The sequence below is a fragment of the Bos javanicus genome, chromosome 29 (genome assembly GCF_032452875.1).
Source record: "Bos javanicus breed banteng chromosome 29, ARS-OSU_banteng_1.0, whole genome shotgun sequence".
In the NCBI taxonomy this organism is placed as follows: Eukaryota; Metazoa; Chordata; class Mammalia; order Artiodactyla; family Bovidae; genus Bos; species Bos javanicus.
In genome coordinates this window covers 34,667,632-34,693,589 of record NC_083896.1, presented here as the reverse complement: position 1 = coordinate 34,693,589, position 25,958 = coordinate 34,667,632, and the positions used below count along the sequence as shown (strand labels likewise).

The 25,958-nt window shown below is 43.4% G+C and overlaps 1 protein-coding gene across 7 annotated transcripts in view; it reads right to left on the bottom strand.

The window, feature by feature from the left end:
* The window catches only part of OPCML (opioid binding protein/cell adhesion molecule like), a 1,065,415-nt gene that overhangs the window by 240,889 nt on the left and 798,568 nt on the right, over positions 1-25,958 (bottom strand). For all 7 annotated transcript variants that reach the window (XM_061406442.1, XM_061406441.1, XM_061406443.1 and 4 more), the window contains one exon: positions 11,858-12,090. In XM_061406442.1, coding sequence (XP_061262426.1) covers positions 11,858-12,090 — 233 coding nt within the window. The remainder of the gene's footprint in view (positions 1-11,857; positions 12,091-25,958) is intronic.

Here is a 25,958-nt window from a genome sequence, read left to right as displayed (position 1 = left end):
GCCAACCTATACATTCACTTAAAATCTGTGCTTCCCCCTGAAAAATTCTAATAACTGAAAAAACCAATAACAACACTGGAATTTATGATTATCTCTTTAAGAAAGTGAAATAAAGTGTTAGTTCCTCAGTTGTGTTCGACTCTTTATGACCCCATGGACTGTAGCCCTCCAGGCTCCTCTGTCTATGGAATTCTCCAGGCAAAAGTACTGCAGTGGGTAGCCATTTCCTTCTTATTCTTTTTCAATACTGACCCCAATTAAGGTGACATTATGAGAGCCACTTTTCTGCAGCTCTGTTAATCACCATTCACTCATCAAGCACAGGGAACTCCCCTCTGCTTCCAACTAACAATCAACCAGTAATAAAACTCCAATTTCTGGGGGACACATGGCTCCCTTATCTGGGGATTTTAGATCACCCAGGTAGCTGTTATGTTGTTTTTGAGAGGGGAAAAGCATCTATCTGAGCAGAAATTAAGAAGGAATTAAGAAGCTCGAAAAGAAAAAGAAAAAAAAAAAGTGAGTATAAAAGAGGAAGAAACGGAAGAGAGGGTAAAAATCTCTCTTCCAACAGAATCTTCTTCTAAAGCTGTTTATGATAAGGGGAGGATTAGGGAGCTCACATTCCAGCTATATTAAATTAAATCCCAGGCCCCTTTTCTCAGACACACACAGGCCTGAGAACATCAATCCTATCACGACAAAATAGCCCTTGGGAAAAGGAATTCTTCTGGCGGTGTGCCATCCGGCTCTTACAAACTGTGAGCTGTAGTAACGAACCCATCCAAGAGGCATATTAATAATGACATGAAGAGACACATTTATTGTTGATTGTTGAGATGGTGGCGGATTTATTGCCAGTCTGCCAGGAGGGAGGGTCTGGCCCAGCAATGGTGCAATTAAAAACAAATTGAATACAGGGACAAAGAATCAATAATCTAACAGGGCAACTTTCACTTGCAAAATACAAATATAAATTAATTGACCTGAACACAGTTGCTAACTGGTCATTAATGTGTACTTGCTGGCCAATCAGCATGCGGCATTCACTCCATCAGCAGATTGCTGCAGGATGGTGGGGAGGGATGCCTTCCAACTCTGCCTGCCAGGGCTGCCCTCTGGGCCATCTTGTTTGGGGTGATTTCTAATATCACTAAAAAGAATGTCTGTGTCACATCTTTCCCCTGAAGTTCTAAATTATGGAATTTTTTAAACAGTTTCACTAATAACTTCCCTATTCAGTAGAAATAAATGTTTTTTGATGCTTAACTATACAGCAATCTATCCTGAGCATGAGGAGAAGGTAATTAATCCAAGCTCGTTGATATGTTTTTGTGGTGTGTATGTGTGTGTGTGTGTGTGTGTGTGCACGCACACACGCACGCTCAGTCACTCAGTCTTGTCCAATTCTTTGGGACCCCAAGAACTGCAGCCCGCCAGGCTCCTCTGTCCATGGGATTCTCCAGGCAAAAATGCTGGAGTGGGTTGCCATGCCTTCCTCCAGGGGATCTTCCCAACCCAGGAATTGAACCTGTGTCTCCTGTATTGCAGGCAAATTCTTTACCACTTGATCACCGAGGATGCCCTATTTTCATGGATTACTAGCACAATATAAATTTGTTGAAGAGTTATCTATATGGTCCTGCCAATTCAGATTGCAATCCCTAAGTTTTGACTATATCAAAAATGAGAGAGCCAACTCTGGCTCTTGCTTTCAAGGAAAAATCTAGGAGAGGAAAAGAGTTAGGCCCAGCAGTAGCTGAAGTAGGAAATGGGAAGTTTCAGGGACTATAGGCAAGTGCAGGTAAGGTTTGGAATTACAGAGATGGCCTTTGGCTTTGGGGACTTAGCAACTCTAAACTGCACTGTTCAATATGACAGCCACTAACATGTATGGCTATTTTTAATTAAGTTTTTTAATATGAAATAATACTGAACATTCACTAGCCACACCTCAAGTTCTCAACCCTGTTCTCAAAGTGGCTAATAGCTGCCATGTTGGACAATGCAGGACATTTTCATCAGCACAGAAAGGTCCACTGGATAATCCTGCTCTACAGGGTCTGGAGAACTTAGACATTCAGAGAAAAGTGCATTCAAGACAGACAAGTTGTTTGAGAAATGAAAATCAATGCAGGGCACTAGGGGCGGAGGTTTAACAAGGACAAGTTTGGCTAAGTTGTGTGTAGGATATAAAAACAGAGCAATAGAAAGTAAGACTGAGAAAGGAGGGCTGCTCCTGAATTGTTTAGCACTTGGAAAAGTGATGTAAGAGATTTTGACTTGATTGCATTGTCAATAGGGAGTCATTAAAATTGCTAGCAGGGGGAAGTGACACGATCAGACGTGCGCACCAGGAATATTTAGACAACGGTGTTAAAATGAATTATAAAGAGGCAGAGACTGAGGGTAGGGTAGCAATTAGGACGTGACAGTGAAAAGTCACTAGAGGGTAAGATGCTGCACTTTGGTGGCTGTGGTTGTGGGAACGAACAGGAAGGAAGAGAATGACTTTATTGGACATGACATCTGTTGTGATGGCTAATCAAGAGAGAGAGAAAGTCAGAACTGAAGCCAAGGTTTTATACAAGGATGGTGTGTTGGTGAATAGAAATTTGAATTAAAAGAGGAGGAAGAGGTTTTGGAGTGAAGAAGAGAAGTCCAGGGTGGGGCACACAAAGATACCTAGGGGGTACCCACCTTAGAGAGTTCAGGAAAGAATCAGAAATAGGAGGCTAGAACTAGGGAAATTAAGAAATAGAAATGTAGATTTCAGTGGCAATGATATTAACTCCAAGGAAGAAGTCATAATCACTAAGATTCATAAGGTAGAAGAGAGAGAGGTTTAAGGAGGATAGATCCTGACTGCAGAGATACGAGACTGAGATTCTGTAAACCGAGATAACCTGGCAAAGCAAGCATGTGCCTTGCAAATGAACAAGTGAGTCAGTCTGGTCTGAGACTTATTGAAAAGGGAGGGAACCCAGAGGAGGTTCCACAGAGAGGTTAGGTGCTGGTTTCGATACAGATGAAGCAGAGCTCAAATCACAGCTCTTCTCAGCTCTTGACTCTCAGACTCCCTGAGCCTCAGTTTCCTCATTCAAAAAATTAGGAAAATGCATCCCGCCTGCTTGGGTTAACTGGGAAACAGAATTGGATCCTGTCTGTGAAGTGGCCGTCATGCTTGGTACTCAGACATGACACCGTGGTTTCTAATTATTCAAAGGCATATCTTTGACCGCTTTTCCTGGGATTGTTTTACTTTGTTTCTATTGTTCTTCAACGTCTGAACCTCCAGAGGAGAATGATGAGTGAAGAGAATGAGGAGAGAGAACACAGTCAAAGACTTTTGCTACCTTGATGAGAAGCCAAAGCAGGAAAAAGTGCAGTAGAGAGGTATTGTTGCTCAGACACTGTGTTTCTGGTAAAACCTGGTAACGAGAGGCTCGGAACTAGGCTTGTGGTTACAAGTGAGAGTCTTCAAATATGGGTCCACATGCTGTGCGTAGGAAAACATCGCCATTCTAAATTCACAGACGGCTCTGTTGCTAGGCTATGATTGATTAACCCTATGGTAGTGAAGTCTGAAATCTTAGGTGGGATCCTGACTATAGGAGGGTCCTGATGAACTTTCAACTATGACGAGAATTGATGAATATTTACTAAGTTTCCCTTCTAAAGTGCCGCTGCTTCCCCTGCTGACAGCAATAGGAAAGATCTCTTCATATTCACTTGAGCTAGTGACATCTGCTGAAATCACCGTGCAAATTAACTAGAACATAACGGGCATTTTCATTTTCTCCCACATCTCCATATCAGTGACAATTCTGAGGGCAGACTTCATGATACTCTGTTTGTTCAGTTCCACTGCAAATAAGCAAATGGTAGCTCTGGATTCTGCCACTTCCCTTCCTGGCTCCTGTATGTGTCCCCAGACCATGTGCCAGGACTGGCAGCACCATCTTGGATCACAGAGTCTCTGCGGTGCGCTCCAAACCGGCTCACACACTTGGATGGACCCAACTGAAGCCAGGGCTCCCACACGGAACTATTGCCCTCTTGGCAGACAAGCTCAAACTATCTCCAGCCCTGACTTGTGTTCATCCAGCATCAGACACTGCCTTGGTCTCATTCAACTTGGGAAATCCTAGCTCTTCCTGCTCCTATAATTTAAAGATCATGAGTGTTACTGGAGGAACTGAGCATATAGTCTCCAGACCCAGGCTAGCGGGAGGCTGGACCTGCATATTTCAGAGAGGAGGATGGAATTCCATGAGCCACAAAAGAAGCAATTACGAAACCTGAAAAACTGTGTATGTTATCATTTTAGTTTCTAAGCAGAGCTGAACATAGTCCCATATTCCTCCTCACAACAGGGGAAGTAGAGACTTGATAAAATGAGAATTTTTTTTTTATTGTTTTGTACTGTGTTGTCAGCAACTACGCATGACGTCAGGAAAGACGTGATAATGTAGAAGATTGAGTGGAGATGACCACTGATTCTGTTTCAGCCATGCTGCTGCTGCTGCTGCTAAGTTGCTTCAGTTGTGTCTGACTCTGTTGGACCCCATAGACAGCAGCCCACTAGGCTCCTCTTTCCCTGGGATTCTCCAGGCAAGAATACTGGAGTGGGTTCCCATTTTCTTCTCCAATGCATGAAAGTGAAAAGTGAAAGTGAAGTGGCTCAGTCGTGTCCGACTCTTAGTGACCCCATGGACTGCAGCCCTCCAGGCTCCTCCATCCATGGGATTTTCCAGGCAAGAGTACTGGAGTAGGTTGCCATTGCCTTCTCTGGTTTCAGCCATGAGATGTGTCTAATTCCAACAGATGTCTGCATAACACAATGTGAGGGAAGGGACAGGACAGCTGCATAGACTGAGTGTGAGTCTCATTCCAGCCCTGAGGCCAGATCTGGAGGGACCTGCATGGGACATCCTCCTTGTGAAGGACAACTCATCAAGTGCCTCCCTCTGCTGGGGACAGACGGCCTGCTGCAGGCACCGATTTCAGTCCTGATTCTTCTAAGTTGTAATTGCTTTCTTGGTTTACCCAACCCTGAAATTAGGAATCGAGCATATATTCAACATTTGATGTGAGTTTGGGGGTTTACAAATATCAGGTGAAGCAGGAAAGAAAAGGATGTCTTTCATATATATCTGTTAACACACACACACACACAGGAGTAAGGTTAAGGTGTGCATGTGTATACCTGGAGGAAATCATTTACATTCACTTGTCTTCTTCACCTGGGATAAGAAGCCAGGAAGGGAACATGCCAGGGGCACAGAGGAGCAGAGCTCAGGCTGAGGAGGGAGTTTTTTTAATGCCTGATCTTGTTCTTTTCCACATTCCCACTCTGCCTCTGTAAAGAGCAAGTGTGATTATAATTTAAAATACAGGCCGAATAAATTAAATGGATTTCAGGTTGACTGCCCGCTTTTCTTTAGGCCCACAATTATGCATGTTAATTTAAATGACTATTTAAAGAATATTTGGGACAAAAGGGGAAAATAGAGGAGAAAAAGAGGTGAGTAACAAAGGAAGAGTTGGAAATAGGTAGGCCCTGGCGGAAAGTAGGCACCCCTGGGCAGGCGTGCCCTGCCCACTTTTTGGAGATGGTCCCCCAGGTGCCCGGCCCCCATCCATCATGACCAGCCTCAGCCAGGACCACTCCACCGCACAATGGTCTCCTGAGGAGCCACCCCTCTCCACATCACCTCAGAACTGCTGTATCTTTCTCACAAATAGTAACATTTACCTGCCCTTCTACTCAGCTATGAGTTAGCAATCTGGCATGTGAACCCAACACTTGGTCTAGAATTTAAATTCCTTCATCGCAGCACTATTCACAATAGTCAAGATAAAGAAGCAACCTAAATGTCCATCAGCAGATGGATGGATAAAGCTGTGGTACAGATATACAACAGAATATTGCTCAGCCATAAAAAGAATGAAATAATGCCTTTTGCAGCAGCAGGGATGAACCTAGAAATTCTCCAAACTAAGTAAGACAGAGACAAATATCATATGATATCTGTTACATGTGGGATCTTAAAAAAATGATACAAGTGAACTTACATACAGAATGGAAATAGACCCACAGACATAGAAAACTAACTTATGGTTACCAAAGGGGAAAGGGAGGAGTAAATTAGGAGTTTGTGATTAACATATACATACTACTGTCTATAAAATATATAATCAGTAAGGACCTATTTTACACCACAGGGAACTATACTCAATATTTTTAATAACATCTAAGGGAAACAATCTACAAAATACAAATATAATTTAAACATATATATGTACGTAAGATATATATATATATATATATGTATATACACACATATATAACTAAATCACTTCACTGTACACCTGAACCTAAGACAATATTATAAATCAAATCTACTTCAATAAAAACAAAACAAAACGAAAAACAACTCCTGGCATTTGGGCTGCTTTGACACTGGCTAGCCAGTACAACTTGGAGAAATCAACTCTGAATCTCAGGGTTTTTTCCTTGGAATGTGGAGACTTCCTGTTCGCTCTCCCAAGGCTTCAGTGAAGACTAGTCAAAAGAGATCATGCAGAGAACATTCACTGTGTGTATTTTGAGAGCTTTCATCTAAAGACAAGCCTCGCAGAGATTTCTGAAAGCATTTAGTAGCTCCATCATCTTTGGGCAAGTTCTGACTCTTTCTGAGCCTTGGTTTCCTTATCTGTGAGATGTGAGTACGGTCTGAACTCTGCAGGGAGGTTACGAGGATCAGCTGAGATCAGTTTACACTCATGTGCCCTGTGCAGGGACTGGCTGACACCCAGTGGAACATAGGACCGGACTGGGTGGAGAATCAGACTTCTTTCCCTGCTGAACTAAACTTGGGTACCACACGGTCTCACCTGAATTGACTCCAGGCTCAAAGCCCCAGTCTTGGCAGATATAGAAACTGCACAGACTTGTTAACACAATTCATCATTTCTAGCCCTTTGCCTAAAATTGGGTTTAGCAAGAGGAGTTTGATCCATGAAATCAAGTGTCTGGCAGTCAACAGATTTTTGAACTAGCCAGAAGAGCAGACAGAGATACCAACATCCAAGGAGCAAAGATGCACCAGATTTTCCTATCTATGGATCCCTGGCAGTGACAGAAACTGCAACAGGAGGATGTTCACAGGCTCCAGGATGCTGAAGAGTTCGCAACAATCAGAATGACAACTGGATTCTGGATCCTCTAAGGGGCCAGTATTCTCAGTACTTACACAGGGTAAAGAGGTAACATTCAGAACATATATCCCTGGAGGGATGAGCTACTGGTAAATTAATTATCATTTTCTTTGTCTTTCAGCCTCTCCATCTTTTATGGCTCTAGCATCCCACTCCTGCTCCTTCCCTCTCATTTTCTTTTTGAGCTCTGTCCCCAGTTTCTGTTTGTACAGTGAAACATCAGTAGCAGGAAAAAGAAAGGAGAACTGGTAAGTCCCCATGGATCTGGGTTAGAGAAATCACTTTAGATGAGGTTGCCAGTGGAGGGAGTGGCAGGTGCTGGAGAGACACTGATTGTGGAGCCAAGTGGTCGAGGTTCAGACCTGCTCTGCTGCTGACTCACAGGGGACCCTGGCTGGTCTCTTAACTTCATAAGCTGCAGTGATCTAATTTGCAAAACGGAGATAACAGTCGCTGCCCTGATGTCTCCCAGGGCTTGTTGTGAGGGTCAAATGAGGCAAAGATTGTGACCAGTGCTGTAAAGTACTAAGCAAGCTCACAGAACTCATCTGATCCTTGTTAGAACATGTCTCTTGGCTTGTCACGTTGATGACCTCATCCCTCCAAGGACCTCTTTCCAATCACTGTCCACTCTGAGTCATCTGGACAGCCTGACTATTCCCTGCCTGCCCCTATCTGCTTGCAGGGACTTCAGGATCACTGCCTTCTTCTGCCATTTCATCTGCTGCATCAGTCTGTCCTTCGTCCGTTTTACAAACATTTGCTAAAAGCCTAGAATGCCCCAAACCGTGTGCTATGCCTGCTGTTCTCTAGTGCACACTCAGTCTCTCAGTCGTGTCTGAGTCTCAGCAACACTATATACTTCAGCCACCAGGCTCTTCTGTCCATGGGATTCTCCCAGAAAGAATATTGGAGTGGGTTGCCATTTCCTCCTCCAGAGGACCTTCCCGACTGAGTGACTGAACCTGCATCTCCTGAGTCTCCTGCACTGGTAGGCAGATTCTTTATCACCGAGCCATCTGGGAAGTCCCACTGCTCTCTAGTAGGAAGAGTTAATCTCACAAAACATACCTACTCTCATGCTAGTAAATTTATGATGAATCTCAAACATACCCTTCTTGTCTTGCATTATACCCATTTCTCAGTTCTGTAACTCCTGTGTAACATCTGTGTTTTCTTTATTCCTACAGCTCACAACCCTAACACCTTCCTTTCCCAGTGGCTGAGGAGCCTAACTCCAAAGTTACTAGCAAGACCATCTAACATTGCCCCAGACTCTAAAAGGGAGGTGATATCTTTTTAATTCTTCCTCTTTCAAGCCCTGGGATTAACCCTTGCAATTTCCCTTGGATGATGTCTCCTGAAGGAACCTTCTCCATTCCTACAGGGAGACCCACAGCCTGCTGTCCTCACAGCCTGAGTGATCAGCCTGACCTGATCACTGTGCCCTTCAGCTCCTCATCACAGGAGGAGCATCCCTCACCCCATCCCACACAGGGCTGCCGGATAGGTTTTCCCACCCTGGCTGTCTAAGCCCCATGCTCTGAATTCCCTTAGCGCTTGGGTACGCAGTCTCAGACTGAGCATCATACACCAGGCACACAGTCTCAGCTACACTGTCACACACCATCACGTGGTGCCTTGAAGTTATCCCTTCAAGGTGGTCAAGATGTATCTCGTGGACCAGTGATATTCTTTTAATAAATGCAGCTTCTTGCCTTAAAGAGAAGGACTTGGAAATCAATCCCATCAGATATGTGGAGAGGCCACCTTATAAAACAGGGACAGACAGACTTCGAGTTTAGTGATACAGCATCTCTCAGTTACTCCACTTTGCAGGAGGAGGGAACAACAAAGCCCAGAGCCCACGGGATCGCCCTTTGGCTCATGGCACTTGTCTGCTAGAGGTGATGAGATTCTAATACTTTCAAATGGACAGGAGATAAATAAATACCATATATATATATGGACAAGTTGCAGCTCGGAAATTTCTCAGTTTTTCTCATTGCAAAATCAATACCCATCAGCAGTTGGAAATTAAAGGCAAGATTAGGCCTCAGTTTTATACATGCCTTATTGTATTCCAAAAGCTTTCTACTCGGTCAGATAAATCTTCTTTAAGAGGATTAGGAAACTTTCATTATCTTTATCTAACCTGAACTAACACTAAGTCTGAAAAATTAATCTATAGGCTGGACGAAAGCTGACCGCTGCTGGGAAGGGAGAGACTCCCGGGCTTCCTTCTAATTGAGCCATGGGGTCTCTGCTTCCACCTGCTGAAAACTCAATGGTCCCCAAAGGAAGACAAGCCAGCAATAGTTCACCAAGATGATGGAGGAGGCAGCTCCCTAGATACCTTTGTTTAGCTTCTCCGTGAATGTGAAGCCCAGTCTGCTAAGATTTCCAAGAGGAGGCATTTCCCTTCCTCCTCTGCCCTCCTGATCTCTGAGTTGAATGTCATAGGAGCTACAGAAGTCACTTGGCCTGAATTGTGGAGACTTGAGAAAGTGACCTCTGGGATGAAGGACTCTATTGCTCTGCTTCCTGCTTCTTCCCAGACTCTTTATGACCCAGGGCCCTGAGGCCCATGGAGAGACCTCACTGGCTTCCACATCCAGCCCCAGGAACTGCTTCCAAGCTTCTTATGCAGTATTATCCCTGCAGCTCTGAGCCATGAGCCCTTTACGGCCTTTGTTGACTTTGACATGCTTGTACAATCTGTCTTCTTTCCTGAAAAGCGAGAGTCTTGTTCTGTTTGAGTCTGTTTCCGTATAGTGCCTGACAGTTCTTTTTTATTTCAGCGCCGAGTTTCCTGAATTTGTAGATAACTTTGCTGTCAAGGCCACAGAGGTGCCATGGAGGCGTCACTTCCTAGGCTGAGAATTTCAGCTGCTCTGGAACCAAGCCCAGGTGGCAGGCGGGTGGTGAGAGTTCACACTTTCTTGTTTTCTGCAGATATCCCCACTCATCTCAGATGACTGATCCTGGGGAGGGCCTCACCAGAGGAGAAGCATCAGACGTGGTACTTGTCTTTATCTCCAGATGGCAGGCTGCCTTGTAGCTCCCGAGACATGATCATCCCAAGCCATACCACTGGTGAGATGTGGATGGAGAAGAGACACAGCAGGGAGCATAGGTGTCCTTGTGCGGCATCAGATGTGGGAGTCTGGGGGGACGTGGGTCAGAGAAAGGTTTGGAGGCTGAATGGAGGCAAAGCTTCAAGTGCTACGTCAGCCCCAGGGCCTGCCGGGAGCAGACAGAGCCCCGGCAATGCTCAGGCCACTATCAAAGCCTATGGAGTCAGAGCCCAGGTGGCCCACTAGCAAAGATCTCCAGCCAAAAGAAAAGAATGGTCCCCTTGAAATTTTATACATGACTGAAGCATGAAAAGACTTTACCCGCTACTCAAACTCCCCATGAAACCAACCGAAATGAGCAAAATTATATATTTTAGAAAGGCAGGAATGAGGGAATACATACTAGCTAAGCAAGAATGCCGCACACAAATCACAACCTGAAAAAAATCCATTAAGCTGACTGCAGATGGGATCTGATTAAAGGCACTTACTGATGCTAAGTCACATACATTCTTCCTTCTGAGCTCAATGCATGGCTCCAAGATGTTGGAGTAGGAGACACTGAGAAGATTCCACCCTTTGGTGGAGGGAGGCTGTGTCCCTGGGGGCTGGGGGCTGGTCTGCTCAGTACCTCTTTGGCATCATTTATAGATACCTGACGGAAATTGCTTTGCACAGTCACGGGGGTGTTGGCAGGGGATAGCTCATCATAAGCTCATCTGTAGGGCTGCCTTACGATGCCTCCCCAAAGCTTATGGCTGCTCTCTGCGTGAGTTTTTAATTCTTAATATTGAATAGTTGATATCTGAGATTCTGATATTTTTTCAACCCCATTTTTCTCCAACAAAGTAAAATTCAAATGCAAAACTCTTAAATACTATGCATGGGTTATATTAATTCAGATTTTTAAAGGAGAACAGGAGAGGAAGTTAGGGAGCCCCCTTTTAATTATATAAATTTATTTCCAATGTAGACCTAGATACATTTTGACTAATATCCCTCTTGACCTCAGCTCCACTCTGGGGCTAAAAGGGTATAGACAGACACAACAGCAATGCCAAGCAACACTGAGAACCCCTTTCCAGATCACACGTAACCATCAGCTATGCAAAAACAGCCATACATCATATGATTTTACATCAATATTATTAACCTTTTATCATGAGCTAAGCCTCTGAAAAATAACAGGAACAGAGAGTAGTACAATCGATTTCCTAAAGTATCTTGCCCTAACTCCAGAGTGCTAAGTAACTAACATACGATATATTATATTTCTATATCTTGTCCAACCCTAGAAAGCTCAACCAACTTAACAATACCAAACAACCTATGAATGAGAACAGAAGGACCAGAGATAAACCTGAGAAGCTCTGTGAAGATCCTCAGCGCTTAGTCAAGACACCCACAGGTGGAAGGGATCCAGGACACACTCAGTCTCTGGATTCTGCAGAGGAATGGCTTTTTGTGTCTTTGTACAGGAGGTGGAAGCACAGACTGAGATCATGTGCCCTCTGCATCGCTGACGGGAACGTCAGCACCCTGTCCAATCAACTCACCCTGCACGATGAGGTGGACACGGGAGGTCTTGGGGTGGTTGTCCGTCTGCACAGAGCAGGTATAGGGGCCCTCGTCGTACACGTCCACGTTCTGGATCATGATGCTGTACTGGGTTGGCGTGTTCACCAGGATGATCACACGAGGGTCTATGGACCACTTGTCATTCCCGGCGTAGAGGATGGTGCTGCGGTTCAGCCAGGCCACCCGGGTGACCCGATCATCTATGGTACATCTGTGAGTGAGAGTGGGGAGGGGAGGGGGGAAGAAAGGGGAAAGGGGAAGAGTGGGGAGAGGGAGGGAGGAGAGGGAGAGAGTGTTAAGAGATTCTATTATAAATGCAGCTGTTGTTGTTCCAGGAGTAAATGAAATAACATAACCCAGTGTTAAAAGGGATCAATTATTGATAAAACTTCTTAAATAGAGGGCAACAGTGGCCTGAATCATCCTGAAGACCTGATGCTACAAAATCATTTCTATTTGATTTTGAAACATATTATGTGACTATCTTTGCTGTATATTTGCTTTATATCTTATTTTTCCCCTTAGGCTTATATGAAAATTAGTTTACATTTCTCGAGCGCATTTACCACCTTGTGGGAAAAGTGGCCCAGGGCCAGAGGGGAGAGAAAGTGCATCGGTATTTCAAACAGATCACAGCTAATCTATATGGCAAATGCTTCACTTGTCATTAAGTCAAACATGGGACACATTCACCTCCACACCCCCCCCCCGCACTGTCATTGCCTGTCCCCGAAGCTGCCCCAAGCCCTGCAAGTACAGTTATAACACGGATCTTGAAATTCGCTGTAGAAAGCCAACAGTCTGGAGGTAGAAATAAGACTCTCTCTTCAGATTTCAGGAGAGGGAAGGAGAAAGTGGCCAAGCAGAATTCTTCCTCCTGTTCACACGCCCCTGCCTACCCCTGAAAACAATGCAGTTGACATCAGCTGGTCGTCACCAAGATCGCCAAGGTAAGAAGCTGATCTCTACCTCACATACACTCGCCTACCCTTCCCAACAGTTGGAGGCTGTGACTATTGCTGGGAATGTAAACTAGTGTAAATTATATGGAGAACTGAGTTACCATATGATCCCGCAATCCCACTCCTGGGCATATATCTGGAGAAAACCATAATTTGAAAAGATACATGAACCCCTACATTCATAGCAGCACTATTTACAATAGCTGAGACTTGGAAGCAACGTAAGCGTCGGTAAAGATGTGGTGTATATACGATACAATGCTACTCAGCTGGGCTTCTCTGGTGGCTCAGTGGGAAAGAATCTACCTGTCAATGCAGGAAACACAGATGTGGTTTCAATTCCTGGGTCAGAAAGTTCTTCTGGAGGAGGAACTCCAGTATTCTTGCTGGGATAATCTCATGGACAGAGGAGTCTGGTGGCTACAGTCCTTGGGGTCATAGGAGTTGGACACAACTTAGTGACTTAGTGACTACACCACCACCACCACCACCACCACTATTAAGCAACAAAATGAAGCAATGCCATTTGCAGCAACATGGATGGATCTAGAGATTCTCATACTGAGTGAAATAAGTTAGAGAATGATGATACCATGTGATATCACTTACCTGTGGAATCTTAGGGAATGGTACCAATGATTTTAGTTACAAAACAGAAGCAGACTCTCAGACACATAAAACAAACTTAAGGTTACCAAAGGGCAAGAGGGGGGATACATTAGGAGTTTGGGATTAACATACACACACTACTATATATAAAACAGGTAAACAACAAGGGCCTACTGTAGAGCCCAGTGCACTCTACTCAGCATTCTGTAATAACCTATAAGGGAAGAGAATCTTAAAAAGGATATATATATATGAGAAGAATATATAAAATATAAGTGAGAGAATATATAAGAATATAAGTGAGGATATATATACATGGAACAACAGACTGGTTCCAAATAGGAAAAGGAGTACATCAAGGCTGTATATTGTCACCCTACTTATTTAACTTATATGCAGAGTACATCATGAGAAACGCTGGGCTGGAGGAAGCACAAGCTGGAATCAAGATTGCTGGGAGAAATATCAATAATCTCAGATATGCAGGTGACACCACCCTTATGACAGAAAGTGAGGAGGAACTAAAGAGCCTCTGGATGAAAGTGAAAGAGGAGAATGAAAAAGTTGGCTTAAAGCTCAACATTCAGAAAACTAAGATCATGGCATCTGGTCGCATCACTTCATGGCAAATAGATGGGGAAACAGTGGAAACAGTGTCAGACTTTATGTTTGGGGGCTCCAAAATTACTGCAGATAGTGATTGCAGCCATGAAATTAAAAGAAACTTTCTCCTTGGAAGGAAAGTTATGACCAATCTAGACAGCATATTAAAAAGCAGAGACATTACTTTGCCAACAAAGGTCCGGCTAGTCAAGGCTATGGTTTTTCCAGTAGTCATGTATGGATGTGAGAGTTGGACTGTAAAGAAAGCTGAGCGCTGAAGAATTTTGAACTGTGGTGTTGGAGAAGACTCTTGAGAGTCCCTCAGACTGCAAGGAGATCTGACCAGTCAGTTCAAAGGGAAATCAGTCCTGAATATTCTTTGGAAGGACTGACGCTGAAGCTGAAACTCCAATACTTTGGCCACCTAATGTGAAGAGCTGATTCATTTGAAAACACCCTGATGCTGGGAAAGATTGAGGGCAGAAGGAAAAGGAGATGACAGAGGATGAGATGGTGGGATGGCATCACTAACTCAATGGACATAAGTTTGGGTAGGCTCCAGGAGTTGGTGATGGACAGGGAGGCCTGGAGCGCTGCAGCTCATGGGGTCGCAAAGAGTCGGACACGACTGAGCAACTGAACTGAACTGAAATGAATATATACATATATATGTGTGTTTTATAAAACACCCTGTCACTTTACTGTACACCTAAAACTAAAACAACATTGTAAGTCAAATATACGTCAATAAAAAGTAAATTAATTTAAAAAAAAAGAAAAAGAAAAACTGAGGTCATGTTGTCTCCTTGGCCTCCTTGGGACTCTAGCTTCCCTTCTGTGCATTTTTGTTCTACAGCGACTGTCATTTCCCTTGTGAAGACTCAATCCCTAATTGGCGCTCTCTGCTCTTCACTTCCAAAGGCATGTCTTAGTGGGAAAAAAAATCTGACAAACTCATTCATTTACTCTCAAATAAGAGAGTAAATTCTTGCAAATAAGAATTAATGTGCCAACTTTCTTAATAATAGCTGTATTTTCATGAAGGTCAAATTCCTGTTGGAATGACTCCTGAAGGTTAAATTCCAACTGAACAGCTTGAGGAATTGGCCAACCTGGAAGCAGACAGTAAATCCAGGCAAACTGAAGGGTATGGTATCCCAGACCCTGGGACCACATACACAGGAGAGTGCAAATGATAGACTTGTTTTTACTTTGGTCAATTATGTAATCCTTTGCCCATTTTTAAGCTGACATAATATTTTTAAAGTTTAAGTAATAGTTGCAAAGGATGCATTTTTGGTCTATGGAGAATATTCACATTTTAAAATTAAAATGTCATAATGTTCCTTTCTATATATCTCTATACAATTTTAAACACCATAGTGATTTGGTACTCATGATTGTTTGCTTTCAAAAGTTATGAACAAGCTCTTTTCTAACAGTCATAAAATGTGCACTGCTCGTTTTTTAAACTTGAACTTGTGTATCTATTATATATATTCTCTGCAGGATTTTATCTGCAGAATTTTATCCTGATAAAGTATTTTATGCTTGAAAATCTTTTATTGATCAGCTATCATATTTATTTGCAACAATATATATAAAATGTAGAGATTGAAATTTAATTTTTTTTCATATTCTGTGACTGTAAAGTTCTGAATAATAATAGTTTCTTTTAGAATGAGTTATTGTTATAAGGTTAATATTGATAAAATGCTATAAATATTCTGTACATGTTGTTAAGTAATAATTAAACATTAGAAGTAAACTTTTACTGGAAATATAGCTTTTAATGGGATGGAGGAGGCTTTTCTGGTTATTATATCGTCAATAAGTGTCATTATACTAACTAGAGTGAGAGCTCAGGATCAATTCTATTCCTATTTTGCTTTGAAAGAAACCAAGTTCACAGAAGCAAGAAGATGGAAAGGAAAATCTTGTATAGCAGTGTCATTCAATTCTTTGTACCTACCTCTTCCAAAATATATGCCCAAAACCACAAAGTAAAATAGCTTCAAAAATTATTTTAATGATCTCACAGCTGACAATTCAATTAATTCCTCCTTCAATTTCTTTTAAAGCAATGAATTGGAAAATACCTGACTTGCAAAGGGCTTTGTAACCCAGTATTAAATTCATTCAATTTCTCAATATCTGGACAGTATATTGCTAATATTTTACTAGGCTTTATGAAATGGCTATTAAAGATAGGTTATTTTGTTACTTGGAAGCACTTTGGTTAACCCAATATACTGAGAAAGGTGGGAAAAATTGAAATATTGTTTATTTTAATGTTCCAAATCACATGCCCTCTGTCAGAAAGCATCTCTATCTCTCTGGATTCTAATTCCAAGAAGGAGAAGGTAGCAGTTTTGCCATAAATTCATTACTGACAAAAAAAAAAAAAAACTGTTCCATTTCCTTCTGGACTTGTCTGCTTTATGTTGCGGGGACTCTTCTTCAAGACTGATGCTCCACTTGATGACAGATTGGTAAGAGTGGCGGAGGTGACAATGGAAGTAAAGGAACATTCTCTCCTGGACAAATAGTCAAGTGGAGCGGTCAGAAAGAGTCAGAACTACAATCCAAACACAGGCACTTTCGTGGCAGATCCATGTTAGGACATCTTAGATCTTGAAAAATGTAATGCTTTAGATATACTTCCTTGTGTAAGACCTACAACTGCAGGTTGGGGGTGAGTGGCATCAGTTCATATCGCTGCAGGGTCTGGTAGGAGCTGACTCTGAGACAAGTCAGTCCAAATTGACCCTCCAGGCGGGACACATTCTCAGAGCCCTGCATACAGCCAATGGAAAGCCTCGTGTACCCCTTGAGTAGATGACCCCCGGATGGCAGAGAGTTCTGTACTTCCAGGCTGTGGTTGCCTCCTTAATCTAAAAAAAAAAAAAAAAGTGTGTGTGGTTTGAGAACCCAAATAATGACGTCAACCAAAATTTCCTTCAAATTTACGGTACTTAATTAATTTTCTCTCAAGAGATAAAACAGTCCTGGAGAACTGGAAGAACATTTGGAAGTGAGTTTTTCACAGCCATAAAACACCTCTAGCTATGTGTGAAAAGAGTGGAAAGCAGAATCAGAAAGAGTAAAGAAACACCTGAAAGACAGTGATGGAAAGGGGTCTTCTTGCAAAGCACCACATTCAGCTCTGCTGAACAGGCAATATGGGATTAAGGTACCCTGGAAGAGGTAATGGCAACCCACTCCAGTACTCTTGCCTGGAGAATTCCATGGACAGAGGAGCCTGGTGGGCTACAGTCCATGGGGTTGCAAAGAGTCAGACATGACTGAGAGACTCACACACATTAAGTCACCCAGTTTGGTTTTGGGTCAGAGGTGGGAATTACAGTTAGGGGAAACCCATGCCTTAAGACAGTGGTTTTCAAACTTTGTTTTGCATCAAAGTTACCTAGAGAGCTTTTTTTTAATTTTTAATTTGATTTGAAAATTTAAATTTATTTATTTTTATTTTTTATTGGGGTATAGTTGCCTTACAATACTGTGTTGGTTTCTGATGTATAGCAAAATGAATTTTAAAACACAGATTGCTAAACCCAACTCCCAAGAGCTTCCTTGCAGTGGGTTGGAGGTGGGCTGAGAATTTGCCTTTCTAACCATTTTCCAGATGATGGCAGAGCTTCTGGTCTGGGGACTCCCCTGTGAGAACCACTGACTTAAAGAAGGGGTTCCCTGAGGGCTCAGTAGGTAAAGAACCTGCCTGCAATGCAGGAGACACAGGGGACTCAGGTTTGATCCCTGGGCCAGGAAGAGGGACCCTTGGAGGAGGAAATGGTAATCCACTCCAATATTTTCTCCTAAAAAATTCCATGGGCAGAGGAACTTGGAAGGCTACATACAGTCCATAGGGTTGCAAAGAGCTGGACACAAATGAAGAGGCTTAGCATGCCTTAAAGACACCAGACAGAAGACAGATAACCAGCTCATCCTGAAAAGTGAAACTGGCCAGGTTCCATGTGGTCGTTATTTTGTTCTTACTTTTATATTTTGCCTCTGAAAATACAAAACTAAAAATGGCCATGATTCACACAATGGTGTTTCATGAGTGTCTAAGGTGTATTAGGTAACACTGTAGGAGCTGAAATGCCAGAAGGAGGCAGACAAAGGTCACACCCTTGATCCTACAACAAAAACACCCAAGAAAATAGGTATCTTAGCTTCAGAGAATGACAAGCGGTGAAAATAAAAGCAGGACAAGGAATGGAGGGTGCCAGGGGGCTGGGAGCATCCTTGAGAGAGACCAAGCGGTCAGGGAAACCCTCGGCGCCTGTTTGCTAGACACTGACGCTTTTATCATCTTAAATCCGAATGCAATAGGACGCGTCTCTGAAAATCAAGTCTACGTTAAAAATAAATGTCACATACACAGATTAAAAATAAATCTCACTTATACCCACAGATAGCTGTGGAACATTTAGATAATCTGGATAGCAGGAGAACGAGTCTTGGAAACCAGCCTAACAAATGGTGTCTCTCCTTTACAGATAACTTTATAGATTCTGCATTCAGAGAATTGACAATTGGCATTTTGAGAAACTGAAGTTAACTAGAAAATGCCTTTTTATTTCCAGTGTAGTTATTGGGATAATACCTAAATTATGTTGTGTGCTCGTCTGCCTTCAGGAGTAGACAGTGGCAAATAGAGTTTAATCTCTAATATAGACATATCGTTCTAAATTTCCTCCTCTTTGTAATGCGATGGTTTTCTTCATAGAATTTACAGCACTGGATTTCATTATATACGTACCTATTTGCTAGGCTGTAAATACCACCTGATAAGAACCATCTCGGTGGTCTTCATTTCGTATCATCAGCACCTCCCACAGCCCACCAGGAGCTAGAAGGTGATCCGCACATATTTATAATGATTAAAAGATGTAAGGTAATGTTTTTCAAGCTGACATAAAAAGAGCCCACATAGGATTATAGCTAATGATACTGCATTACATCCTTGAGAGTAGATCTTAAATGTTTTCACCACAAAAAAGAAATGCAAATAATGTGATGGGATGGAGGTGACAGCTTATTCTACAAAGGTAATCATCTTGAAATAATTAAAGGCACCAAATCAACATCCTGTGCACCTGAAATTTACACAGTGTTGTATGTCAATTAGGCTTCCCTCGTGGCTCAGTGGTGAAGAATCTGCCTGTCAATGCAGAAGACACGGGTTTGACCCTGGGTCAGGAAGATCCCCTGGAGAAGGAAATGGCAATCCACTCCAGTATGCTTGCCTGGGAAATCCCATGGATAGAAGAGCCTGGTGGGCTACAGTTGATGGGGTCGCAGAGAGTCGGACATGACTTAGCAACTAAACAACAAAACAATATGTCAATTATATCTCAATACAGCTAGGAAAAACAAAGGATCCATGTAAGGTGAAGTAGATGTCCCTGGAAATACTTTCATGTGTGTATCTCTCTATGAGCCATCCACACACACACACACACACACACACACGTACACACACAAGATCCACAGGTCCTCTACTTGTATTTTTTAATTCGCTGCTTTCATTTTTACAACACTCTAGACAAATATCACATATGCGTGTGGTAGATGTGGTCTGATCACAGGTAGATTTCAGTGTCTGGACTTGCATCTGTTAGTACAGGGGCATCAGTGAGCATTTCCATTGTCTAAGGCTAATGAGAAGCACCTAAGGTGGACTTCCAGCATCTCCAAGGTGTCGCTGCTAAGAAGAGTGGCTCAAAACCAGAGTGATGGGGAGTCCCCAAAGTTGGAGTGAATCCATGTAGAGGAGAACTTGATCATCAAGGCTCATGGGCTGAAGTCAAGAGGTATCCTTACAGACATTGGCACCACATTCGTAGGCAACAAAGAAATTAATTTTAATAAGGCATCATCAGCTCCACTAATGCTGAAAACTTTAAATGATTTATGTATATGTATGATCTATAATTTTATTTTTTTCCTTTTCTTTTCTTTTGGCCAGGCTACATGGCATGTGGGATTTTAATTCCCCAATCAGGGGTCGGACCTGCACATCAGAAGCGCACAGTCTTAACCACTGGACCACGAGAGAAGTCACCTGCTCCATAATTTTAGATTGTCGAGTCATAGGAGGGTATAGGGTGAAGGCATTTATATCTAGTTTTATGATTTTATGTACATAAGATTTTTAAAATAATATTACCACTGGGAATCCCAGGTCACCTTGTCTCTGCCTACCTTGTCCCTTGCTAAAAAGTGACCTTTCAGAAAGCCGTCAAGAAATGCTGAAAAAGGTAAAAGGATTGAATGTTAAAACCTAAAATGTATTTCTTTGAATTTCATCTTTAAATTTACTCATGATATCATTTTTTTGGTTTTGTTTTGTCAATTGCTTCTTTTTCGTAAATTGAGAGTTAACTGGATTTCAGTTAAAAATCTTACATGTATCAAAATAAATTAATAATGCTATCAGAAAATGGGAAGAAGTTCATCTTGTTTTAGAGAATTCAAGGGCCAATAATAAATGAATGTTTTAAAGGGAGAGGGGAAGGAAAAATACAGTATTTCTAGACCAGTTCCCAAGGTATGTTTAATTGCACAAAGCTGTTCTCTTGGGAAGCTTTAACTACTCAGTTGCTTCCTGAGTTACAAATCCAGTCAAGTCGAGAACATCAACAAGAACCCTAAGTTACATAAGGGGAAACTTCACGAAATTCAGAGAGAGTCATGACTCTGCTAGAGCTAATATTTGCTGCTAGGGTCTGTTGGAGAATACATATGACAGCTTCCACAGAAGCATGGGGCAGGGGCGGAGCTGCTTAGAGGGGGACTTCAGGAGTGCAAGACACTGATTTTGAAGGTTGCCAGACACACGGCATCCTCAGATGGTTCCTGATCGGAGGACGGTGTATTCTGGAGTCACATTAATACACAGAAAGGGTGTGCATGTCTTATGTGTGCATGTGTGTAGTTGGGGGAGGAATGTTATGCTGAGAAAAGTGGGAAACATGCGAAGGCATGCAAGGATGAGTGTCCTGGAGCAATTGGGGTCTTTGAAACAAAACCAAACAAGGTGTGGGCTCTCCTGAACACAATGTCACCTGAAGCAGTAAATCAGCCACAGGATAATGGTGTGTGGGGTTTCGGGCTGTGACCGATGATGGATGAGTCCATCAAGACAGTGCTTTCTGTGTCCTGAAGCGGCAAGCGAACTTCCCGTCCCCACAAGCTCTGCCGGAAGGCTGGGAAAAAGGAGGGCAGAGTCTCTAGTGCAGGAGGGAAAATGAAAGGGGTGATTGCCTTGAAAGGTGGCTTCACAAAGGGAAGTCACTTACAACCACAGAAGAGGGGCTGCAGGCAGGGCTGTGGGAGGAGGGAGACAGGAGGCGGACTCCTACTGCAGGAAGGAAGGTGCAGCCCCGGGGGCTGAACACAGCTGTGAAGGGACAAACGTCAGGAGAAAGCTCTGTTCCAGGTGATAGGTGGCTGAGCTGGTCTCTTTCCAGACTTCAAGACACTGTATGTGCCCAGATGTGCTGGGACAATACCTTCCTAGTTTCCTGAGGAAGCAGAGGCAAGGACTAAATAAAACCAACAACCAAAGCCATCACAGATTCCTGCCCTCAAGATTCTTACACTCTTAGGAGAATGATAGAACAGAAGAGCGCTAAGAAGACCCCCGATCCCACTCACGGAGACGACCAAACGTGTAGGTTCACCTGTGTGTTGAACAGACATTTATTCAGCACCTACTAATTGTCAGACACCCCACTAGGAGCATCTCAAGAGACTGAGCAGGGTCGCTGCCTCTACCCTCTTGGATTAATGTGCAATCAACAACCTTCAGAATCCCTGAATCTGCTCAAACTGAGCCAAGGAGACCACTAGGATGGTCATCACAGGCAATGGCATGGGAAATCTTACTCCAGAGATATGTGAGTAGACAGGCCTTCTGAGGACATGACAGTCTAAGACAGAAAACTGAAACCAATTGTCAGGCACAGATGTTAGCGACAGCATTTAAGAGAGAGGACAAGGCAGGGATGCAGGATCTGGGATAGAAGTTGACTCAGGAAAGGAACAGAATGGGACCCAGAGAGGCCCAAGCAAGGCAAATGGGGAAAGGGTTGATTCCATGAGGCTGGGAGGTGAATGGATGCAACGTGACAAGTCTGGGTTTTAGACTGGATGTAATGGAGCATCCCTGCGTAGGTTCGGGTAAACACATGCCATGGTGTAAATTATGCTTACAAGAATATACTGGAATCCTTTTGGAGACTGGATGGTAGGCAGTAGGACCACCAAGGGAGTCAAGTGTACCCTTGTAGACAAGAGATAACAGCCCTATGAAAAGAGGGTCTGAAGCTTAAGGAAGGGGTGGGGGAGGGGAGTGGATGAAGGGGTGAGGTGTGAATGGGAGTGAAGGGCTGATGCCAGTGTCTGTAGATGACACTTTCAAGGATGTTTTCAGCAAAGGCAGAAAGAGAAATAGAGCCATAAAAGTCACTGGGATCTCCAGAGTTTTTAAGATTGGAAACACTGGGAATTCATTTTGTAAATATTTACTGAATACTTATTTACTGGGTGCTAGGGCTTTTCAAATGTTTAAATGCCCACCAGTTACCTGTGCGTGGTGTTGATTCACTAGGTCTGGGTGAGAACCAAACACCTGCATTTCTAACAAGCTCTGTGATCATTCTGGTGTGGGATGGCTGGACCACACTTTGAGATGCCTGATGCTAAGAACCTGAGATGCCACTTTGAAGAAGACAAGGGCCAACCTTCTTACATTAGGATAGGCACACATTACGATACTTAGTATATAAGGGTATACTGATGAGATCAATCTTACTCAATAGGAGCAACCGATGATGCAGGAGAGAGTGAATGACTCACAAAGAAACTTTTCGGTAAAGGGAAAGAGCATGGAATCTAAAGCATGGGACGAAAGGGTGCTTCATTTTGTATCAGAAGAGAAGGAAAGAATAATAGCAACACAGATAGGTTTGTGGCTCTGGCCATGGGGAAACAAGGAGCTCCTGAGTAATGGTTTTTATCTTCTCCCAAGTAGAGGGCAGTGTTATCAATTGATGGTAAGCAGGAGAGTAGGGGAGAGGAAGGTTGTTGCTGTTGTGCAGTCACTCAGTTGTGTCTGACTCTTTGAGATCCCTTGGACTGCAGCATGCCAGGCTCTCCTGTCCTTCACCATCTCCCGGAGCTTGCTCAAATTCATGTCCATGGAGTCAATGATGCCATACAACCATCTTGTCCTCTGTCGTCCCCTTCTCCTCCTGCCTTCAATCTTTCCTAGCATCAAAGTCTTTTCCAATGTGTTGGCTATTCACATCAGGTGGCCAATGTATTGGAGATTCATCTTCACCATCAGTCCTCCCAATGAATATTCAGGGGAGGAAGGTAGATATAAGAAAAAGTGAAATAGCTTTTGCAGGAAAAAAAAGCAAGATTGCTAGGGATCTATGCTAGGATTCACAGGCCATGCTGAGGCCCCACTTAGAGTGCATGGCCAAGAATTTATAGCAACACTGCTCTGCCAGCTTTGAGAATATTCTCCAACCAAGAATATCTGCTCAGCTGCTAAGCTGCAGGCACAGAAAGCATGGATGGCTGGGTTCGTCCAGCCTTGAAGAGTGCCAGATGGGCAAGGGAGAAGAAGCCAAGCATGAAAGGAATTGGAAAGTAATTGAGAGAAAGGAGACAAGAAGACAGGGGCCCTGATGGATAGAGAGAACCTGGTGGGTTCTAGGCACTGGAAACTTGAATGAGGTCCTTGAGCAAATGAGCTGGTACGAAAGAGGCTGGCTGTGATGGAAAGTAGGAATACGTGCTGACCACACAGTAGTGGCCCTCGTCCACAAGGGATTAAACCCATCCAGGTTCAGATGGGCCATCTAGACAGATCTTGACAATCTTGAGAAGGATGGTGGGAAGGATGAATTGGGCCTTAAAGAGACAGTACATCATGGACCTGAGGAGAGGGCCTCGGCTCAGACAGACAAGGGCTCCACTATGGACCAACAGATGGCCTTAGGACTGGAACTTGGTTTATTCCCTCAGAACCTCCCCTCACCATCTGTAAAGTAGGAGGAACACATCCACCTCCTAGGGCCATCATGAGGCTGAACTAAGCACTACATAAGCCAGAGTCAGAAGTGTGCCTAAACACAGGACACATTGTTTAAACAGAACCTGTTCTATTACTATTGTCAGAGAGCTTGTTGCTGCATTTGGAAAAACATAACTCAACTGCTGTTACGTGGGAGTGCATGTTTAACCAAGAGATCCTGGATCCATTGGCTTATCATTTCCCAAGGAGTTCTGAAGGCTTCTCTTTCTGTATTTTCACATATATAAAGAATGGAGTTTCATGGAGGGTGGTCTGCATCCAGTTTCAAAACAGGTTATTTTGCTCACAAATAGATCAGAGAGAAGGTGAGATCTACATTTTTACCAAAAAACCTGGCAGCTTGGTCCAGGGCTTTCCCAGTCCACCTACAAACTCTCTCACTTTTAAGATTTTCTTTTTTTCCCAAAATATCTTCTTGTTGAGAAGCAGTCTGCACTTGACTCGTGCAGAGTTCTGCAGTGGGATTTCACTTCCCTCTAAGGTTTATTTTCTCAGCTAAAGCCATGGAGACCACTTTAACTTTGTATTTGTATCAGGCTTCATTCACAGCGTGTTGACACAGTGGTTGATGGGCTGGTTTCTAGATTGATGACTAGTGGTTGGTAAAATGCTGTATTTCTAACAATACATAATTGAGAGATCCATCAATACGGCTGTGCACACCTGAAGGAGAGTCCCCGTTGGCCCGCAGGCCCCAACAGCTCATGCTGTGGTGTCCTTGTCTTGGGCAGTCTCCCTGTACAAATAGGACAACCCTTATCCTAGAATCAGGTACCAAAACATTCCATCTCTCAAGCAGACTGAGGCACTGCTGGAATCAAACGCTACTCATGTAAGTGCTAAACAGAAAGAGGATGATAGGGACAGGGCCATAGTTGAAGGGAGTACTTCAGGTCAGAGCTTCAGGGCTGCACGTTCAATTCCTTTAAGAGTCGTTTACCACACGTGAGCTGCGGGACACCAAGGAAAAATGACAATTATTCTAAGGATCTATTCCCAATGCAAGGAGACCCTGGTAGCTGGTGAAACAGTGGTAAGGGTGCATCCCAGAGCAAATAAAGGACAAGCACAGGATTTAGCCAAGGGTCTCCCCACAGACTGATGCCCTGGATAGTCATTGGTGGATGGTCACCTCACATCTGGAATCACAGGTGGTTTTGGAAAGCTTCCTTTGTCCCACATTCTTCCTTTGCAACTCGGTACTCTGCGATGACCCAGATGGGATGGGTAGGAGGGGATATGGGAGGGAGAAGCAAGACAAAGGGGATATATGTATGCAAACAGCTGATCCACTTTGTTGTACATCAGAAACTAATGCAGCATTGTAAAGCAATTATATTCCAACAAATTTTGAAAAAAAAAATTAAAGGTAGCATTATAGCATATGGTGAAGCCATTTCAGAAGCAGTGAGCCCTTGAGTAAAGAAGAAAAGGATCTTTAAAAGATAAGAATAAAGAAAGCCTCTCCCCTTCCACCATTCAGCCCCACATCTCTTGCCCCTGTGGTCCAGGCCACTGGTGAAGAATTCCAGGTGGGGCTGTAAAAAGGAGGCACGCGTTTGCTCTCAGCCCTCCCTCCCTGTCTCAGATGACAGCTGCCTCAGGAACCGCCCAGTGGCTGGTTGAGGATGCCTGGAGAAGCCACCCAGAAAAGTTCGCCTTATTTATTCATCCCAGGCTCCCACTCCACTGTCCCTTCCACTACATCCTGAACAGCTTTGAAACCCAGCCTCCCAATTTGTTCATTAGAGCTGGCAAAGATGAAATTAA